General features: G+C 32.9%; 2 protein-coding genes across 2 annotated transcripts in view; one reads left to right on the top strand and one right to left on the bottom strand.

Moving 5' to 3' along the window:
- Window positions 1–16,926, bottom strand: part of LOC143250982 (guanine nucleotide-binding protein G(o) subunit alpha-like) — a 41,127-nt gene extending 24,201 nt beyond the window's left edge. The window contains exon 1 of the mRNA XM_076502243.1: window positions 16,770–16,926. Within this exon, the coding sequence (XP_076358358.1) occupies window positions 16,770–16,894 (125 nt within the window). The 5' untranslated portion in view covers window positions 16,895–16,926. The remainder of the gene's footprint in view (window positions 1–16,769) is intronic.
- A 2,810-nt stretch (window positions 16,927–19,736) lies between these two features.
- Window positions 19,737–22,118, top strand: part of LOC143250339 (neural-cadherin-like) — a 30,666-nt gene continuing 28,284 nt past the window's right edge. Inside the window, exon 1 of the mRNA XM_076500788.1 lies at window positions 19,737–19,773. Within this exon, the coding sequence (XP_076356903.1) occupies window positions 19,737–19,773 (37 nt within the window). The remainder of the gene's footprint in view (window positions 19,774–22,118) is intronic.

Genomic DNA, 22,118 nt, shown 5'->3' with positions numbered 1-22,118 from the left:
AACGACAATGATAACGTATTTTGTAATCACCAACTATAATGTTTCACCAAGAACGACAGTGATAACGTATTTTGTAATCAGAAACTATAATGTTTCACCAAGAATGACAATGATAACGTATTTTGTAATCACAAACTATAATGTTTCACCAAGAACGACAATGATAACGTATGTTGTAATCACCAACTATAATGTTTCACCAAGAACGACAATGATAGCGTATTTTGTTATCAGAAACTACAATGTTTCACCAAGAATGACAATGATAACGTATTTTGTAATCACCAACTACAATGTTTCACCAAGAAAGACAATGATAACGTATTTTGTAATCACAAACTACAATGTTTCACCAAGAACGACAATGATAACGTATTTTGTAATCACAAACTATAATGTTTCACCAAGAACGACAATGATAACGTATTTTGTAATCACCAACGATAATGTTTCACCAAAAACGACAGTGATAACGTATTTTGTAATCCCAAACTATAATGTTTCACCAAGAATGACAATGATAACGTATTTTGTAATCACAAACTACAATGTTTCACCAAGAATGACAATGATAGCGTATTTTGTAATCAGAAACTACAATGTTTCACCAAGAATGACAATGATAGCGTATTTTGTAATCAGAAACTACAATGTTTCACCAAGAATGACAATGATAACGTATTTTGTAATCACCAACTACAATGTTTCACCAAGAATGACAATGATAACGTATTTTGTAATCAGAAACTACAATGTTTCACAAAGAATGACAATGATAGCGTATTTTGTAATCAGAAACTACAATGACAATGATAACGTATTTTGTAATCACAAACTATAATGTTTCACCAAGAACGACAATGATAACGTATGTTGTAATCACCAACTATAATGTTTCACCAAGAACGACAATGATAGCGTATTTTGTTATCAGAAACTACAATGTTTCACCAAGAATGACAATGATAACGTATTTTGTAATCACCAACTACAATGTTTCACCAAGAAAGACAATGATAACGTATTTTGTAATCACAAACTACAATGTTTCACCAAGAACGACAATGATAACGTATTTTGTAATCACAAACTATAATGTTTCACCAAGAACGACAATGATAACGTATTTTGTAATCACCAACTATAATGTTTCACCAAGAACGACAGTGATAACGTATTTTGTAATCAGAAACTATAATGTTTCACCAAGAACGACAATGATAACGTATTTTGTAATCACAAACTATAATGTTTCACCAAGAACGACAATGATAGCGTATTTTGTAATCACAAACTACAATGTTTCACCAAGAACGACAATGATAACGTATTTTGTAATCACCAACTATAATGTTTCACCAAGAACGACAATGATAACGTATTTTGTAATCAGAAACTACAATGTTTCACCAAGAATGACAATGATAACGTATTTTGTAATCACCAACTACAATGTTTCACCTAGAATGACAATGATAACGTATTTTGTAATCAGAAACTACAATGACAATGATAACGTATTTTGTAATCACCAACTACAATGTTTCACCAAGAATGACAATGATAACGTATTTTGTAATCACCAACTACAATGTTTCACCTAGAATGACAATGATAACGTATTTTGTAATCAGAAACTACAATGACAATGATAACGTATTTTGTAATCACCAACTACAATGTTTCACCAAGAACGACAATGATAACGTATTTTGTAATCACCAACTATAATGTTTCACCAAGAACGACAATGATAACGTATTTTGTAATCAGAAACTACAATGTTTCACCAAGAATGACAATGATAACGTATTTTGTAATCACCAACTACAATGTTTCACCAAGAACGACAATGATAGCGTATTTTGTAATCAGAAACTACAATGTTTCACCAAGAATGACAATGATAAAGTATTTTGTAATCACCCACTATAATGTTTCACCAAGAACGACAATGATAGCGTATTTTGTAATCAGAAACTACAATGTTTCACCAAGAATGACAATGATAGCGTATTTTGAAATCAGAAACTATAATGTTTCACCAAGAATGACAATGATAGCGTATTTTGTAATCACCAACTATAATGTTTCACCAAGAACGAAAATGATAGCGTATTTTGTAATCAGAAACTACAATGTTTCACCAAGAACGACAATGATAACGTATTTTGTAATCACCAACTATAATGTTTCACCAAGAACGACAATGATAACGTATTTTGTAATCACAAACTACAATGTTTCACCAAGAATGACAATGATAACGTATCTTGTAATCACCAACTATAATGTTTCACCAAGAATGACAATAATAACGTATTTTGTAATCAGAAACTATAATGTTTCACCAAGAATGACAATGACAACGTATTTTGTAATCACAAACTATAATGTTTCACCAAGAATGACAATGATAACGTATTTTGTAATCACCAACTATAATGTTTCACCAAGAACGACAATGATAACGTATTTTGTAACCACAAACTACAATGTTTCACCAAGAATGACAATGATAACGTATTTTATAATCACCAATTATAATGTTTCACCAAGAATGATAGTGACAACGTATTTTGTAATCACCAACGATAATGTTTCACCAAAAATGACAGTGACAACGTATTTTGTAATCACCAACGATAATGTTTCACCAAAAATGACAGTGACAACGTATTTTGTTATCACCAACGATAATGTTTCACCAAAATGACAGTGACAACGTATTTTGTTATCACCAACGATAATGTTTCACCAAAAATGACAGTGACAACGTATTTTGTTATCACCAACGATAATGTTTCACCAAGAATGACAATGACAACGTATTTTGTAATCACCAACGATAATGTTTCACCAAAAACGACAGTGATAACGTATTTTGTAATCCCAAACTATAATGTTTCACCAAGAATGACAATGATAACGTATTTTGTAATCACAAACTACAATGTTTCACCAAGAATGACAATGATAGCGTATTTTGTAATCAGAAACTACAATGTTTCACCAAGAATGACAATGATAACGTATTTTGTAATCACCAACTACAATGTTTCACCAAGAATGACAATGATAACGTATTTTGTAATCACAAACTACAATGTTTCACCAAGAATGACAATGATAGCGTATTTTGTAATCAGAAACTACAATGTTTCACCAAGAATGACAATGATAACGTATTTTGTAATCACCAACTACAATGTTTCACCAAGAATGACAATGATAACGTATTTTGTAATCAGAAACTACAATGTTTCACCAAGAATGACAATGATAACGTATTTTGTAATCACCAACTACAATGTTTCACCAAGAATGACAATGATAACGTATTTTGTAATCACAAACTACAATGTTTCACCAAGAACGACAATGATAACGTATTTTGTAATCACAAACTATAATGTTTCACCAAGAACGACAATGATAACGTATTTTGTAATCACCAACTATAATGTTTCACCAAGAACGACAATGATAGCGTATTTTGTAATCAAAAACTACAATGTTTCACCAAGAATGACAATGATAACGTATTTTGTAATCACCAACTACAATGTTTCACCAAGAAAGACAATGATAACGTATTTTGTAATCAGAAACTACAATGTTTCACCAAGAATGACAATGATAACGTATTTTGTAATCACCAACTACAATGTTTCACCAAGAAAGACAATGATAACGTATTTTGTAATCAGAAACTACAATGACAATGATAACGTATTTTGTAATCAGAAACTACAATGTTTCACCTAGAATGACAATGATAGCGTATTTTGTAATCAGAAACTACAATGACAATGATAACGTATTTTGTAATCACCAACTACAATGTTTCACCAAGAACGACAATGATAACGTATTTTGTAATCACCAACTATAATGTTTCACCAAGAACGACAATGATAACGTATTTTGTAATCAGAAACTACAATGTTTCACCAAGAATGACAATGATAACGTATTTTGTAATCACCAACTACAATGTTTCACCAAGAACGACAATGATAGCGTATTTTGTAATCAGAAACCACAATGTTTCACCAAGAATGACAATGATAAAGTATTTTGTAATCACCAACTATAATGTTTCACCAAGAACGACAATGATAGCGTATTTTGTAATCAGAAACTACAATGTTTCACCAAGAATGACAATGATAGCGTACTTTGAAATCAGAAACTATAATGTTTCACCAAGAATGACAATGATAGCGTATTTTGTAATCACCAACTATAATGTTTCACCAAGAACGACAATGATAGCGTATTTTGTAATCAGAAACTACAATGTTTAACCAAGAACGACAATGATAACGTATTTTGTAATCACTAACTGTAATGTTTCACCAAGAACGACAATGATAACGTATTTTGTAATCACAAACTACAATGTTTCACCAAGAATGACAATGATAACGTATTTTGTAATCACCAACTATAATGTTTCACCAAGAATGACAATGACAACGTATTTTGTAATCACAAACTATAATGTTTCACCAAGAATGACAATGTTAACGTATTTTGTAATCACCAACTATAATGTTTCACCAAGAATGACAATAATAACGTATTTTGTAATCAGAAACTATAATGTTTCACCAAGAATGACAATGACAACGTATTTTGTAATCACAAACTACAATGTTTCACCAAGAATGACAATGATAACGTATTTTGTAATCAGAAACTACAATGTTTCACAAAGAATGACAATGATAGCGTATTTTGTAATCAGAAACTACAATGACAATGATAACGTATTTTGTAATCACAAACTATAATGTTTCACCAAGAACGACAATGATAACGTATGTTGTAATCATCAACTATAATGTTTCACCAAGAACGACAATGATAGCGTATTTTGTTATCAGAAACTACAATGTTTCACCAAGAATGACAATGATAACGTATTTTGTAATCACCAACTACAATGTTTCACCAAGAAAGACAATGATAACGTATTTTGTAATCACAAACTACAATGTTTCACCAAGAACGACAATGATAACGTATTTTGTAATCACAAACTATAATGTTTCACCAAGAACGACAATGATAACGTATTTTGTAATCACCAACTATAATGTTTCACCAAGAACGACAGTGATAACGTATTTTGTAATCAAAAAACTATAATGTTTCACCAAGAATGACAATGATAACGTATTTTGTAATCACAAACTATAATGTTTCACCAAGAACGACAATGATAGCGTATTTTGTAATCACAAACTACAATGTTTCACCAAGAACGACAATGATAACGTATTTTGTAATCACCAACTATAATGTTTCACCAAGAACGACAATGATAACGTATTTTGTAATCAGAAACTACAATGTTTCACCAAGAATGACAATGATAACGTATTTTGTAATCACCAACTACAATGTTTCACCTAGAATGACAATGATAACGTATTTTGTAATCAGAAACTACAATGACAATGATAACGTATTTTGTAATCACCAACTACAATGTTTCACCAAGAATGACAATGATAACGTATTTTGTAATCACCAACTACAATGTTTCACCTAGAATGACAATGATAACGTATTTTGTAATCAGAAACTACAATGACAATGATAACGTATTTTGTAATCACCAACTACAATGTTTCACCAAGAACGACAATGATAACGTATTTTGTAATCACCAACTATAATGTTTCACCAAGAATGACAATGATAACGTATTTTATAATCACCAATTATAATGTTTCACCAAGAATGACAGTGACAACGTATTTTGTAATCACCAACGATAATGTTTCACCAAAAATGACAGTGACAACGTATTTTGTAATCACCAACGATAATGTTTCACCAAAAATGACAGTGACAACGTATTTTGTTATCACCAACGATAATGTTTCACCAAAAATGACAGTGACAACGTATTTTGTTATCACCAACGATAATGTTTCACCAAAAATGACAGTGACAACGTATTTTGTTATCACCAACGATAATGTTTCACCAAGAATGACAATGACAACGTATTTTGTAATCACCAACGATAATGTTTCACCAAAAAACGACAGTGATAACGTATTTTGTAATCCCAAACTATAATGTTTCACCAAGAATGACAATGATAACGTATTTTGTAATCACAAACTACAATGTTTCACCAAGAATGACAATGATAGCGTATTTTGTAATCAGAAACTACAATGTTTCACCAAGAATGACAATGATAACGTATTTTGTAATCACCAACTACAATGTTTCACCAAGAATGACAATGATAACGTATTTTGTAATCACAAACTACAATGTTTCACCAAGAATGACAATGATAGCGTATTTTGTAATCAGAAACTACAATGTTTCACCAAGAATGACAATGATAACGTATTTTGTAATCACCAACTACAATGTTTCACCAAGAATGACAATGATAACGTATTTTGTAATCAGAAACTACAATGTTTCACCAAGAATGACAATGATAACGTATTTTGTAATCACCAACTACAATGTTTCACCAAGAATGACAATGATAACGTATTTTGTAATCACAAACTACAATGTTTCACCAAGAACGACAATGATAACGTATTTTGTAATCACAAACTATAATGTTTCACCAAGAACGACAATGATAACGTATGTTGTAATCACCAACTATAATGTTTCACCAAGAACGACAATGATAGCGTATTTTGTAATCAAAAACTACAATGTTTCACCAAGAATGACAATGATAACGTATTTTGTAATCACCAACAACAATGTTTCACCAAGAAAGACAATGATAACGTATTTTGTAATCAGAAACTACAATGTTTCACCAAGAATGACAATGATAACGTATTTTGTAATCACCAACTACAATGTTTCACCAAGAAAGACAATGATAACGTATTTTGTAATCAGAAACTACAATGACAATGATAACGTATTTTGTAATCAGAAACTACAATGTTTCACCAAGAATGACAATGATAACGTATTTTGTAATCACCAACTACAATGTTTCACCAAGAAAGACAATGATAACGTATTTTGTAATCACAAACTACAATGTTTCACCAAGAACGACAATGATAACGTATTTTGTAATCACAAACTATAATGTTTCACCAAGAACGACAATGATAACGTATTTTGTAATCACCAACTATAATGTTTCACCAAGAACGACAGTGATAACGTATTTTGTAATCAAAAACTATAATGTTTCACCAAGAATGACAATGATAACGTATTTTGTAATCACAAACTATAATGTTTCACCAAGAACGACAATGATAGCGTATTTTGTAATCACAAACTACAATGTTTCACCAAGAACGACAATGATAACGTATTTTGTAATCACCAACTATAATGTTTCACCAAGAACGACAATGATAACGTATTTTGTAATCAGAAACTACAATGTTTCACCAAGAATGACAATGATAACGTATTTTGTAATCACCAACTACAATGTTTCACCTAGAATGACAATGATAACGTATTTTGTAATCAGAAACTACAATGACAATGATAACGTATTTTGTAATCACCAACTACAATGTTTCACCAAGAATGACAATGATAACGTATTTTGTAATCACCAACTACAATGTTTCACCTAGAATGACAATGATAACGTATTTTGTAATCAGAAACTACAATAACAATGATAACGTATTTTGTAATCACCAACTACAATGTTTCACCAAGAACGACAATGATAACGTATTTTGTAATCACCAACTATAATGTTTCACCAAGAACGACAATGATAACGTATTTTGTAATCAGAAACTACAATGTTTCACCAAGAATGACAATGATAACGTATTTTGTAATCACCAACTACAATGTTTCACCAAGAACGACAATGATAGCGTATTTTGTAATCAGAAACTACAATGTTTCACCAAGAATGACAATGATAAAGTATTTTGTAATCACCCACTATAATGTTTCACCAAGAACGACAATGATAGCGTATTTTGTAATCAGAAACTACAATGTTTCACCAAGAATGACAATGATAGCGTATTTTGAAATCAGAAACTATAATGTTTCACCAAGAATGACAATGATAGCGTATTTTGTAATCACCAACTATAATGTTTCACCAAGAACGACAATGATAGCGTATTTTGTAATCAGAAACTACAATGTTTCACCAAGAACGACAATGATAACGTATTTTGTAATCACCAACTATAATGTTTCACCAAGAACGACAATGATAACGTATTTTGTAATCACAAACTACAATGTTTCACCAAGAATGACAATGATAACGTATCTTGTAATCACCAACTATAATGTTTCACCAAGAATGACAATAATAACGTATTTTGTAATCAGAAACTATAATGTTTCACCAAGAATGACAATGACAACGTATTTTGTAATCACAAACTATAATGTTTCACCAAGAATGACAATGATAACGTATTTTGTAATCACCAACTATAATGTTTCACCAAGAACGACAATGATAACGTATTTTGTAATCACAAACTACAATGTTTCACCAAGAATGACAATGATAACGTATTTTGTAATCACCAATTATAATGTTTCACCAAGAATGACAGTGACAACGTATTTTGTAATCACCAACGATAATGTTTCACCAAAAATGACAGTGACAACGTATTTTGTAATCAACAACGATAATGTTTCACCAAAAATGACAGTGACAACGTATTTTGTTATCACCAACGATAATGTTTCACCAAAAATGACAGTGACAACGTATTTTGTTATCACCAACGATAATGTTTCACCAAGAATGACAATGACAACGTATTTTGTAATCACTAACGATAATGTTTCACCAAAACGACAGTGATAACGTATTTTGTAATCCCAAACTATAATGTTTCACCAAGAATGACAATGATAACGTATTTTGTAATCACAAACTACAATGTTTCACCAAGAATGACAATGATAGCGTATTTTGTAATCAGAAACTACAATGTTTCACCAAGAATGACAATGATAACGTATTTTGTAATCACCAACTACAATGTTTCACCAAGAATGACAATGATAACGTATTTTGTAATCACAAACTACAATGTTTCACCAAGAATGACAATGATAGCGTATTTTGTAATCAGAAACTACAATGTTTCACCAAGAATGACAATGATAACGTATTTTGTAATCACCAACTACAATGTTTCACCAAGAATGACAATGATAACGTATTTTGTAATCAGAAACTACAATGTTTCACCAAGAATGACAATGATAACGTATTTTGTAATCACCAACTACAATGTTTCACCAAGAATGACAATGATAACGTATTTTGTAATCAGAAACTACAATGTTTCACCAAGAATGACAATGATAGCGTATTTTGTAATCAGAAACTACAATGACAATGATAACGTATTTTGTAATCACCAACTACAATGTTTCACCAAGAATGACAATGATAACGTATTTTGTAATCACAAACTACAATGTTTCACCAAGAACGACAATGATAACGTATTTTGTAATCACAAACTATAATGTTTCAACAAGAACGACAATGATAACGTATGTTGTAATCACCAACTATAATGTTTCACCAAGAACGACAATGATAGCGTATTTTGTAATCAAAAACTACAATGTTTCACCAAGAATGACAATGATAACGTATTTTGTAATCACCAACTACAATGTTTCACCAAGAAAGACAATGATAACGTATTTTGTAATCAGAAACTACAATGTTTCACCAAGAATGACAATGATAACGTATTTTGTAATCACCAACTACAATGTTTCACCAAGAAAGACAATGATAACGTATTTTGTAATCAGAAACTACAATGACAATGATAACGTATTTTGTAATCAGAAACTACAATGTTTCACCTAGAATTACAATGATAGCGTATTTTGTAATCAGAAACTACAATGACAATGATAACGTATTTTGTAATCACCAACTACAATGTTTCACCAAGAACGACAATGATAACGTATTTTGTAATCACCAACTATAATGTTTCACCAAGAACGACAATGATAACGTATTTTGTAATCAGAAACTACAATGTTTCACCAAGAATGACAATGATAACGTATTTTGTAATCACCAACTACAATGTTTCACCAAGAACGACAATGATAGCGTATTTTGTAATCAGAAACCACAATGTTTCACCAAGAATGACAATGATAAAGTATTTTGTAATCACCAACTATAATGTTTCACCAAGAACGACAATGATAGCGTATTTTGTAATCAGAAACTACAATGTTTCACCAAGAATGACAATGATAGCGTATTTTGAAATCAGAAACTATAATGTTTCACCAAGAATGACAATGATAGCGTATTTTGTAATCACCAACTATAATGTTTCACCAAGAACGACAATGATAGCGTATTTTGTAATTAGAAACTACAATGTTTAACCAAGAACGACAATGATAACGTATTTTGTAATCACTAACTGTAATGTTTCACCAAGAACGACAATGATAACGTATTTTGTAATCACAAACTACAATGTTTCACCAAGAATGACAATGATAACGTATTTTGTAATCACCAACTATAATGTTTCACCAAGAATGACAATGACAACGTATTTTGTAATCACAAACTATAATGTTTCACCAAGAATGACAATGTTAACGTATTTTGTAATCACCAACTATAATGTTTCACCAAGAATGACAATAATAACGTATTTTGTAATCAGAAACTATAATGTTTCACCAAGAATGACAATGACAACGTATTTTGTAATCACAAACTATAATGTTTCACCAAGAATGACAATGATAACGTATTTTGTAATCACCAACTATAATGTTTCACCAAGAATGACAATGATAATGTATTTTATATTGTATAAAACGAAACTACAAATTACGTCTACGCACCGCCAAAGAACCGTAAATTACGTTTATGACACTATTTACTGCTTTGTAACTCCATAAATCGAGAAAAACAATAAGATCCGCGTGTGACGTTTTCATGACGTCATATCCGCACCCTGCGTGTTTGTAAACACATTTTTCCCGAGTTTATTTCAATTTCTGGCCATAAATGACAGTTTTCCGCTTGAATACTTGATCAATTGATAATACAGAACCGTTTCTGACAGTATTCATAGCTTTATAACTCTGTAAACGTCGAATTTACGTGTGACGTCTTCACTTTCTTTTCAAAGAATGGAGAAAAATATATGAAAGGCAGGCGAAAATCGCGACCTCTGTTACAAATGTACATACACCCAAGATGTGGATTGGACATCGCGAAACGAAAAAGTTTTTCCAGTATTTTATATATAAGTAAGAGTTACATTATTTTATGATATATATATATATAAACACACACACATAAACACCCGATATCAGGGTAAAAACTGTAGAACTGTTATACTTAACTATCTTCCTAACTTCTCATCAATCTATTCTTAACTGTATCAACTCTAACTGCAACATATATGTATATATAGAAAACTCTTCAATCCGTTAAACTGTACCAACTCTTACTTCAATATATATATGTATAACTTTACATGTACAGTCAGCATCAGGGAAAAACTGCAGAACGTGATAACACTTAATTACTTGTATAAAACGATTTTTATTTAAAATGGGACTACTTCATCTGTTTTTAATAACGTGACGCGTACTTCGGTACGAGCTAATATCGCCTAGAGTCAAGCTGACGTAACTTGAACTAGAAGGGTATTTAATAAAGTATATACATTCGCCATGAAGCATTGATCATATTATGACCCGCGAAGAATATGAAAGTGTGTCAGGTTTATTTTGAATTTCGCGTAAAGCTACACGAGGGATACCTGCGCTAGCCGTCCATAATTTAGCAGTGTAAGACTAGAGGAAATGCAGCTAGTCATCACCACCCACCGCCAACTCTTGGGCTACTCTTTTACCAACGAATAGTGGGATTGAACGTCACATTATAACGCCTCCAGGGATGAAAGGGCGAGCATGTTTGTTGTGACGGGGATTCAAACCCGCGATCCTGAGATTACCATTCGAGTGCCTTAACCACCTGCCCATGCCACGTCAAAAGTGTCACTATATCGGTCGTTATGAACAGACACAAATCATTTTTGGCGGAACAATGAGGAATAATATTCTACATAGTTCACCAAATGTCATCAAAAAACAATTATTTTTGACTGAGTTATAGAACAAGAATAATATGAAAAATCGTTCCCATCTTAACAGGTAAGTTGTGTTTTTTCCTTATTTTATTTCTGTGACCTCGCGCGACCTCGATCCTAAGTTCTGAGTTGGGTCGTAATCCAAATGTTTACCAGATTTCATCCACATGTGTTCAACTGTTTTTGAGAAAGCTTGCTAACAAACAGACACACACGGGGGGGGGGGGAGCATGGCCAGACGGGTTAAGGCGATCGACTCGTAATAGGTGGGTCGCGAGTTCGAATCCCCGTCGCACCGAACATGATCGCCCTTTTAGTCGAGAGGGCGTTATAATATGACGATCAATCCCACTATTCGTTGATAAAAGAGGAGCCCAAAAGTTGGCGGTGGGTGGTGATGACTAGCTGCCTTACTTCTAATCTTACACTGCTGAAGTAGGGACGGCTAGCGCAGAAAGCCCTCGAGTAGCTTTGCGCGAAATAAAAAAACAAACACGAGGGGTAAAACATCCTTCACCTACGATGATGGATGCTATTACATATGGAGAACTGAATGTAGACGAACTGAATGAAGTAGTTAGCACTGAATAAATGTTTTTAATAAGCTTTTGTTTCAAATTTTACTTATTATGGGGAAACCTATTACCGTAGTTCAAACCAAGTTTCAGTTCATTCGAACTCAATTTTATCAAAACTCAGATGACTAATGAAAGCTCCTAACACAGTAAAGTTTTTAAGAAACTAGAAACTTCCCAATCTTTAATCTCTTAATAATATAATAATTTAATAATTTATTAAAACATTATAAAGAACGTGTACTAATTTGCAATATTTAAAAGGCGGGAACGAATCGGTGATATGAGCGCGAATCACTTAGCACGATACTAGCAAATACGTTCCTCTTAACGACCTGTTCTAAAAAGAGTGTTTTCAAATAACTGTATAGAAATATCAAACAGGCAGTGAAAAATAACTGAAATCTGATGATGAAAATGAAGACTTCTAAGACTTAAAAAATGGGGAATTTAAAATCCTCACGAACTTTAATAACTCCATTTTGTTAACTGTTCTAAACAATTACGCTGACCTAAATACCAACTAATGTCAAATACACAGTCGAACTGGTCTACACCACGTTTTATAGACCCGGTTAAAATTAGACCAGTTGGAAACTTAGCTAACTGAGTAGCACATGTTTTTTTCTCAGTATCTGTCTTCTAACTCTATTATTTCACTATAACTGGTATTAAAATAACACAGTCTTTCATTCGTGTCAAACCCCACGTGTTTCGTTCGTGTGTTTGAATAAACAAGGCACATACACTATTTTTGAAAACATTCTATCCACACAACACACACGAATTACTATTTATACTTCAACCATACTAATACACAACATTGTATAACAATTCATCTACTCCAACAACAAAGAATCATAGTGAAAAATGAAAAAACATTTTCAAGTTAGATTGTGTAAGCCCTTTTAATGTTAACGAGCACTTCAACTATTTTATAAATTTTGAAATATTTTAAACACTTTTATACGTTATTTATTTCTAATTTTTTCGAACTTAGTCTTATTAATTACTTTTATAAATTTTAATCACTTTTTATTTCAACCAATAACATTAGCTTTGTTATATTGTCATTACTGTATTTTTAGCCCTCCTGTTTTTCTTTTCCACTACATTCTGTTCTAATATACTGTATACTTTCAGAATATCCTGAGAGCAGCTTAACCGAGGGGCACGGCATGGCCAGGTGGTTAAGGCACTCGACTCGTGTCCTCCGCTAGTACAGCGGTATGTCTCCGGATTTACAACGCTAAAATCAGAGGTTCGATTCCCCTCAGTGGACTCAGCAGATAATCTGATGTGGCTTTGCTCTAAGAAAACACGTACAAACACGTAACACACACTCGACTCGTAATCCGAGGGTCGCAGGTTCGAATACCCGTCACACCAAACATGCTCGCCCTTACAGCCGTGAGAGCGTTACCATGTGACGGCCAATCCCACTATTCGTTGGTAAAAGAGTAGCCCAAGAGTTTGCGGTGGGTGGTGATGACTAGCTGCCTTCCCTCTAGTTTTACACTGCTAAATTAGGGATGGCTAGCGCAGATAGCCCTTGAGTAGCTTTGCGCTAAATTCAAAACAAACCAAACCATTAACCGAGAGGTTTATTTTCAACTTTACAAAGTGTGTTTGCTCGAAAAGTTGCGAAGAAAATAATAATAAAACTCAAAATTTTTTAAGGGGGTTCATCCCCCACAGCTGAAATTCTTTAGTTCATCATCTTCGCAATAAAGAAATCATGACAAAAATATATTAATATTTATCACAATGAGAGGACATAATACTACCTCCATTTCTATACAATAATATCATAGAGAATGAACATCAGTTAGGTAAAAAAAATGTGTATTTGGTAAGAAGGAAAGTATATTTAACAGTTATTTCAAATTTATGCTACTTCAGTACATTGTTAATAACTAACTGGTTGTGGCACAAATCGTGACGATACCAGGTTGGACATAATAACATTAATCACACCTATTGTGCAGTTATTTCGGTCCATTCATCTCAAGGTTCAACATCTCCTTTATGAGTAGTTACTATAGCAACAGTGGCTAAATTGTAATGAGTTCTTTACAGAATTGGATAGGTCACTATGGAAACCAAATACAGCTAGTTTGTTTAATTCCAAGTGTTTGTCTGTTGTGGAGTACATTGCTGTTTGAAGCATGCCGCAGAGCCATACATGTTAACAAGGTCTTTATTGATTTCACGTCTGGCACGTGGAGAATTTCTTCAAGAAAACTAAAAAAAATCAATCAGCTGGAAAGACATAGCCAAATATTTTTGCCATTAAATGTAATTTTCCAAACTCATAGCTCAGAAAAACCACAGAAATTTCAGTCAGTTGAAGAGTCGTACGCCTGCATGATTAACATTAAATATGAGCCCCTAAACTTACAACTCAGACAATCAGCAAGTTGAAGGGCGTTACGCCAACATTATACAAGTTAAATATAAACCCCAGCTTTCAAACCAGGAACTCGAGCAGCTTTTAACATACGCCACTTAAGCTAACAACAATAAACACGTTTTAGCACAGAATATTTGTCAAAATTTATAAACCTTTTATAAACACACGATCTGGATTCACGTTTCTTCAGTCCCTGGTAAGCCTACACGTAAGTCATATTGCTTGGTACGAGTTGATATTTAAATTGAGTGTAATGTGAATTGTCCAGACGAAATATGGCTCTGTTGTAGCGTTTAAAAAGTAACAATAATAAGTTGACTTTGTACAGATTTATATGTTTATTATATGGCTGTGTCTGTCCATTCTGTTGTCCCAATATATTAATGCTTCAATTGGAATCGACAATTTAAACAATGGAATTTCTATATCAGGTGGAAATTCTTTTAGTGTCGTTGTTATTAAACAGTTTCTGATTACACATTACGTATGTAAGTCAAATAACAAGAGCGCAGATAGCCCTCGTGTAGCTTTACGCGTGATTAAAAAACAAACGAAACGATCAAATAACAAGTATTTCTTTCGTATCGCTTGGAAATCTATTAATTCAACTAAACTAAATCAAACATAGCACGTACATCCTTTTGAGAAAAAGAGTTATAATACAATAACATATCCGTGAACCAGCAGGAAACAACGACAACGAAAACCATCTAAACACTAAATACAAGGACGGTTAAAAGTCTGCCAAAGAAAACTTTCAACTTAACATCAGAATCGCAAAACCTACACTCGTGGAGCAACCAAGGAAAGTAGGTTGTCATGACAACGATCTTGGCGGTCCCAGACTTGGAAATTACGGTTCCGCCATGAATTGATCACGTAATGTCTGTTTCGAAGTGTATTATACAAAAAGGCTGGGGTAGCTTTTGCACAGCATATACCGGTTGTAAATGTTTTGTAAATATATCATTTGATTTGTTTCATTAAAATCTTTCTAATAAAAATATAAAAAATCAATATTTTATAATATTAATATATGTATGCACTTCTCTGTTTTATCATAGATTCAAGTAAAAAGGTGTTTTTTTATTTTCTACAACATCGACGTTAATGTCCAACGTGTAATTTATAGTGGTTCCAAAGATCCGTTAGGCCCGGTATGGCCTGGTGGTTAAGGCACTCGACTCGTAATATGAGGGTCGCTGATTCGAATCCCTATAACACCAAACATGCTCGCCTTTTCAGCCGTGAGGGCGTTATAAAGTTACGGTCAATCCCACTATTCGTTGGTAAAAGAGTAGCCCAAGAGTTGGCGGTAGGTGGTGATGACTGGCTGCTTTCCATCTAGTCTTACAATACTTAATTAGGGATGGCTAGCGCAGATAGCCCTCGTGTAGTTTTACACGAAATTCAAACAAACAGATCCGTTAGTTTTGACGAATCAACATTACCCTCTTAAACTTCTCCATTCTACACAAGTTTTCCGCATATATGTTTTTCAAACTTGAATTAATACTAAGAACATTTTCCCACATAGCCTTAACAATCTTTATATTTAAAATATCCTTTCACTATTTGCTTACGCAAGTCACTTTACACATACCAATAAATAACCAAATAGACAGACAAGTAAATACTCACTATTTGGCGCTATCGTTCAGTTGGTATTCGTTTGATCGAGAGAAACACTCTTGTACACCCGTGTCCTGCCATAAGCGCATCATAGCAGACAGAAGCTCTTCGGAAAACGGTTCGGTATCTTCCATTCGGGTAACTACGTCGAAAACCAACTTCGCATCGGACTGATAAAAGAGAATAAATAAAAGTACTTGTATGTCTTGATAGCAAAATGGTAGCATTTGAAACAAAATATAAATATACAAAACTATTTGTCACTTTAAAAACAAAGAATACAGTTTCTGCATTATATACCAAACAATATGTACTATAGTTTTAGGAATTATAATCTTTTGTTTGGTTAAAACACTTTATCTCCCAGACATTCTAAAAGAATATTCTTTAAAACATGAAATATATATATATATATATATATATAATTTCAACAATAAAACTCCATTCCATTGAGTACATAATACCACCTAGTGATTGATATGCAACCATCAAATTATCGGAATATTTTGGTTATTTATCGCTAGTCTACAGATTTACAACGCTAAAATCACGGGTTTGATTCCCCTCGGTTGACTCATCAGATAGCCGGATTTGACTTTGCTATGAGAAACACAAACACACACATTCACATATCTATAAATAATGAATACTATCTCAAGGAATCTCCGCAGTCTCTTATAGAACTCAGACCTAATCATGTTTAATGTGTAAATCAACGTATAACTTTATTTCTAACGTGAATTTTGTGGGAGTGATAAGTACACACGTTTCACGAAACTTCTGGTAAAATTAAAATCAGAAATAACAATAATATATCGTTAGTATCATTGTAAACACTAAAATACCCCGTATCACTTAAAAAATACCGCAGAAGAATAAGAATAAGAAAACTGTCTAGTGATGTACCGTTTAAAATGTGTCTATAAACATGTGAAATACTCTGCTTGCATAAACAAGACATTGTATCCTATTATTTGACCACATATCTATTTCTGCTTTCAGAGCCCTCTAGATATTTAGTTCGGATCATTTTCCACCTTTTTATCAAACAGCTATTTTTTTTTTTTTCATTTTATACTACAGCGCCATATTTATTTTACCTGAAGCAAATACAGAGTTGACGAATAAAAGGTTTACGAACTTTTCTATTTCCAACATTCTATGAAAATAAAAAATAAAAAAATTAAAAACGCCGTTTTAAGTTGAAAAAAAGTCTCAGTTTCCATGCGATACCTTCAATGTGTTTGTTTTGGGGAAAAAAAATTGTTCTACGTTTTCTGGTTGTTCGTTAGAGTTTTTTTCTAGGGCTCAAATTATATCTCGTTTCGCTTTATAAATTTGACTAGCTTCCTTCCCTCTAGTGCCCGGCATGGCTAAGCGTGTTAAGGCGTGCGTCTCGTTATCTGAGGGTCGCAGGTTCGAATCCACGTTACACCAAACATGCTCGTCCTTTCAGCCGTGGGGGCGTTATAATGTGACGGTCAATCCCACTATTCGTTGGTAAAAGAGTATCCCAAGAGTTGGCGGTAAATGGTGATGACTAGCTGCTTTCCCTCTAGTCTTACACTGCTAAATTAGGGATGGCTAGCGTAAATAGCCCTCGAGCAGCTTTGTGTGAAATTCAAAAACTAAACAAACGCTATAGGGGAGCAAAATGAATAATTTCCAGAAGTAGCAAATCCTGAGAGCAGAACACCTTCCATTTATTTCCTATTTGGAAGTTTTAGTGTAAAAGTAACAAAATTCTAAATCAGTCTGCTTATTTTCAACGATTCCTTAAGTGTTCTTGTACATTTTCGAGTGTCGGTAGACACATCAGTGCACCCCCCCCCCTTTCAGAAAAAACATCAAGTTGACAATTTCCAAAAGCTAGGTTATTTTTTCGATCGTCTCTCTAGATATAAGTACCAGTTTCCAAGGAACTGAGTGAAGTTAAACTAGAGTGCACAGTTTTCTTAGACTGCGTCGCAACTCTTTCAGAAGCACATTCTTCGCTTATACTCTGTAGTACTCAAGAGACTGTGTAGAATTTCAAATCGATTTTGTCAAAAGTAGAGGGCAGAGTTCAAAAACAAACACATACTTGTAAGACTAAGAAAAATTGATGTGTCATGAACCACAGTAGTAATTGCTCAAAACCTTAATAAACCTTAGAACAAAAAAGAACCTTAAACAGTAAAGGGTCACTTGAAACAAGACTTTAAAACCTTCACTATTGACTGCTAAGGCTGTACATAGATTAAAATTCACAAAAAAAACACACGTGTTAGGCTTACAAGAAAACAAACCCGCTTCAAACAGCCCGTTCATAATTCTCATTATTATTCACTGACTGTAATATGTAGGTACTCAATACTTTGTACACCATACAATCGGTGTCTTTAGGGAGTCTACATTATGTACTAAGTAAAGGAATAAATAAAACATCAATACAGATTAATTTTTATTAGACACATTTGTCGAATAATTACTTTAACATATACAAAGGTTTATATAAAGCAATGTTTTACACTTTTTTATATTTTATTTGAAAAGGCTGCTTTCGTAAAGGGTTTCTGTCTTAGTCTAGGTATGTAACTGCCCATTGCTATGCATTATATATACATATATATTATAACCATAAAATTTTCACACCATAAGCCAAAACACGTTAACATGAATTTTTTTTAATACGATGCACATTAAATAAAAAAGATTCTAGGGGGTACAAGCTACAACATGGGATTATAAAATATACCCTAGATTTTGGAGATTACTGCGGAAGTAGGACCCACGTTGTGGTGGGGACTCACCATCTATCAGTCTTAACCTCCAATTCGCTAGTCTCACATGAGGAAATTAGGAGAGCGAAATGTGGGTGCTCAAGCCCACAACTTCCAACATCTGTATCACCTTTCACTGCCTACAGACAGTTGTGAGAAGGTGACTGCTCTTCCAAGTTAAAATAAGAATAAGAAAAACATAAAAAGACGAAAAATGATAAATAAAATAAAAAAGGTTCTACCATTTGTGGGTAAGTAAGATGAAACTTACCTCTTGAAGTTAACATTCCTACCCTCAGTATGGTAGAGGCACTAATTAACACGATATCAGCAAAGTGATAGTTTACTGTGATTGTCGTGCTTTTACATGCGGCTTAACGTGTACATCCGCATAAAGTAGTGCCAAGTTCTTAGATGACCTTATTTATAACTTCTTTTTTTTTATTTCATGTGCTTTGGTTTTTGGCTTGAAAATTTTATGTTTATAATATAATTAATCAGAGGTTGATATTTGCTGTTTTTAACGCAGTCCTTCCTCGTGATTTTGTTTATTCATTTAACTTCATTTAGATATAATTATATTTCACTAAAAGTTATATATATATATATAATTTAGTTACACAGAAGTTATAAATGTTCACTATGTTCTCAAGCAAATCTTCGTGGTAATATCCAGCTATATCTTAACATTTTACATCTTGAACTAATGCGATCAAATAGTTTGTAGCTACAGTAAATCATCATGATCGTATCAGCTAGTTACTAGCTATGGTTATTATAATTAAAATGTATAAAGTTAATTACTATATTACGTTATCCTTTGCCCATAGTTGAGAATAAAAAATATTAGACAAACAAGAGTAGTAAAAAGTTTAGAATTTAAAACCTTCAAACAGGAATCATAAAAACTAAGAAAACAAAATTAGAGACTCAGTAGACATTATTTACCCAAACTACAAATCCCAAGTTTGACTCCACCAAATATAAGTCTAGGCAACAACACAGAACCAAAATAGAGATTCATAGTTTGAATAAATAATGTCTACTGGCTATCCAGCCTTGTTAACTTACTTTTTTACGATCACTGTTTGCAGGCTTTAAATTTTAAATTTTTATTTATCTTGTATATATACCATTATTTTGTATTGTGAATGTTACAGTGAGCCACGATTACAGCCATATAAACTCCTTAACCTTTATATTCCTAATTAAAACAAACAAAACCGTAATTCGAGTAAAACTAAATAGTAACGACCGTGACTTTTTTACCACAGAATGTTCCAGATCACACATGCACTTGACAATAGGAAACGTGTGAAACTTGTCGCTTAACGCTAAGCAATAAGTTCACCGCTTAGGCTTTCACGAATATTACTTGGAGTTAAAGTGATTTCACCTGATGGATCATATAGCCTACATCAGTTGTAATCTCGTGAACTGGGGAGATGTGGATGCTACAGTATTTAAATAAGGTTCCAGTCAACACTTCTCCGTGCAAACACGCGCTTCACTCGCCCGTTGGTACGTCGTTGAACATCAAGTTCAAGTGACGCATTAGTCACGCCTGGAGATTCCTCATCCTACTCAACTACTATAACAAACAATTGTCATTGCCTCAAGACTGAGTCAGGTGAGAAGAGAGTGATATTTTCCAGACTGGAAAAGAATGCGCACATTTCTCTTCTGAAATGCAAAACTAAACCCCATCTAAAATCTTATGGTTGAAAATGTCAGCGGTATATTTGGACTGTTTCACTTGCACAGTAACCAACCTACCAAGTTAACGTTTAATGAACCGTTAATTCAAACTAATATGGTGAACTGAGCTACTGAAGTAAAAACATGTTTTCTATAAGACAATATCCATTGATTTGTATACTGAAGTCTTACAGGACAATATAATATAGAACAAATCTAACAATAACATTATAAAAAGTAAAATTGTTTCATATAACTTACATCTTAAGTTTACTTCCTTGTACGTAGTTATTACCAAATAATTTAATTTGAAAAATTCATCGAATAACTTAAAACAGGAAGATTATTCACACTTGTGACGAAACTTGATTGGTAATGAACTATAACATTTCAATATTATTTTTCCTCTGTAGAGGAATACGTTCTTCTTATGAGGGTTGCAGTTCAATTTTAAGTTTGTTGTAGGATTCAACCGCATTATTATTACTGGAAAGTGACTTTATAAGTGTGTTATTATTTTGATATATTTTCAACCTATCGCCTCTCTACAAACCTAACAATTCTAAAACAAGGTACATTTGTTCTCTCCACGCTCAGCATACAATATTTTGTATGATTATTGCGGTCACAGATACGTGCAACAGAAGACATTATTTATAATGAACTATTTCCGTGCACCGCGACAGCCAGAATATCCGTGTTTGTCTCTTCTATATCTACTTTATTATCCAACCATAGCGTATAAAACTCTAACTGACGACAAACCGCAACTGCTGAAACACGAATCAGATTTTCAGACAAGTAACATCTTGTCTTGTGTTGATTCTGCTAGAAAGTTAAAAAACAACAGCATATTTGAGCTTCAAATTTCCCTTTTTCTTGTCGTTTTTTGTCTGGA

The sequence above is a fragment of the Tachypleus tridentatus genome, chromosome 5 (genome assembly GCF_004210375.1).
Source record: "Tachypleus tridentatus isolate NWPU-2018 chromosome 5, ASM421037v1, whole genome shotgun sequence".
NCBI lineage: Eukaryota > Metazoa > Arthropoda > Merostomata > Xiphosura > Limulidae > Tachypleus > Tachypleus tridentatus.
The sequence above is the reverse complement of the archived record's forward strand: the minus strand, read 5'-3'. Positions and strand labels throughout refer to the sequence as shown.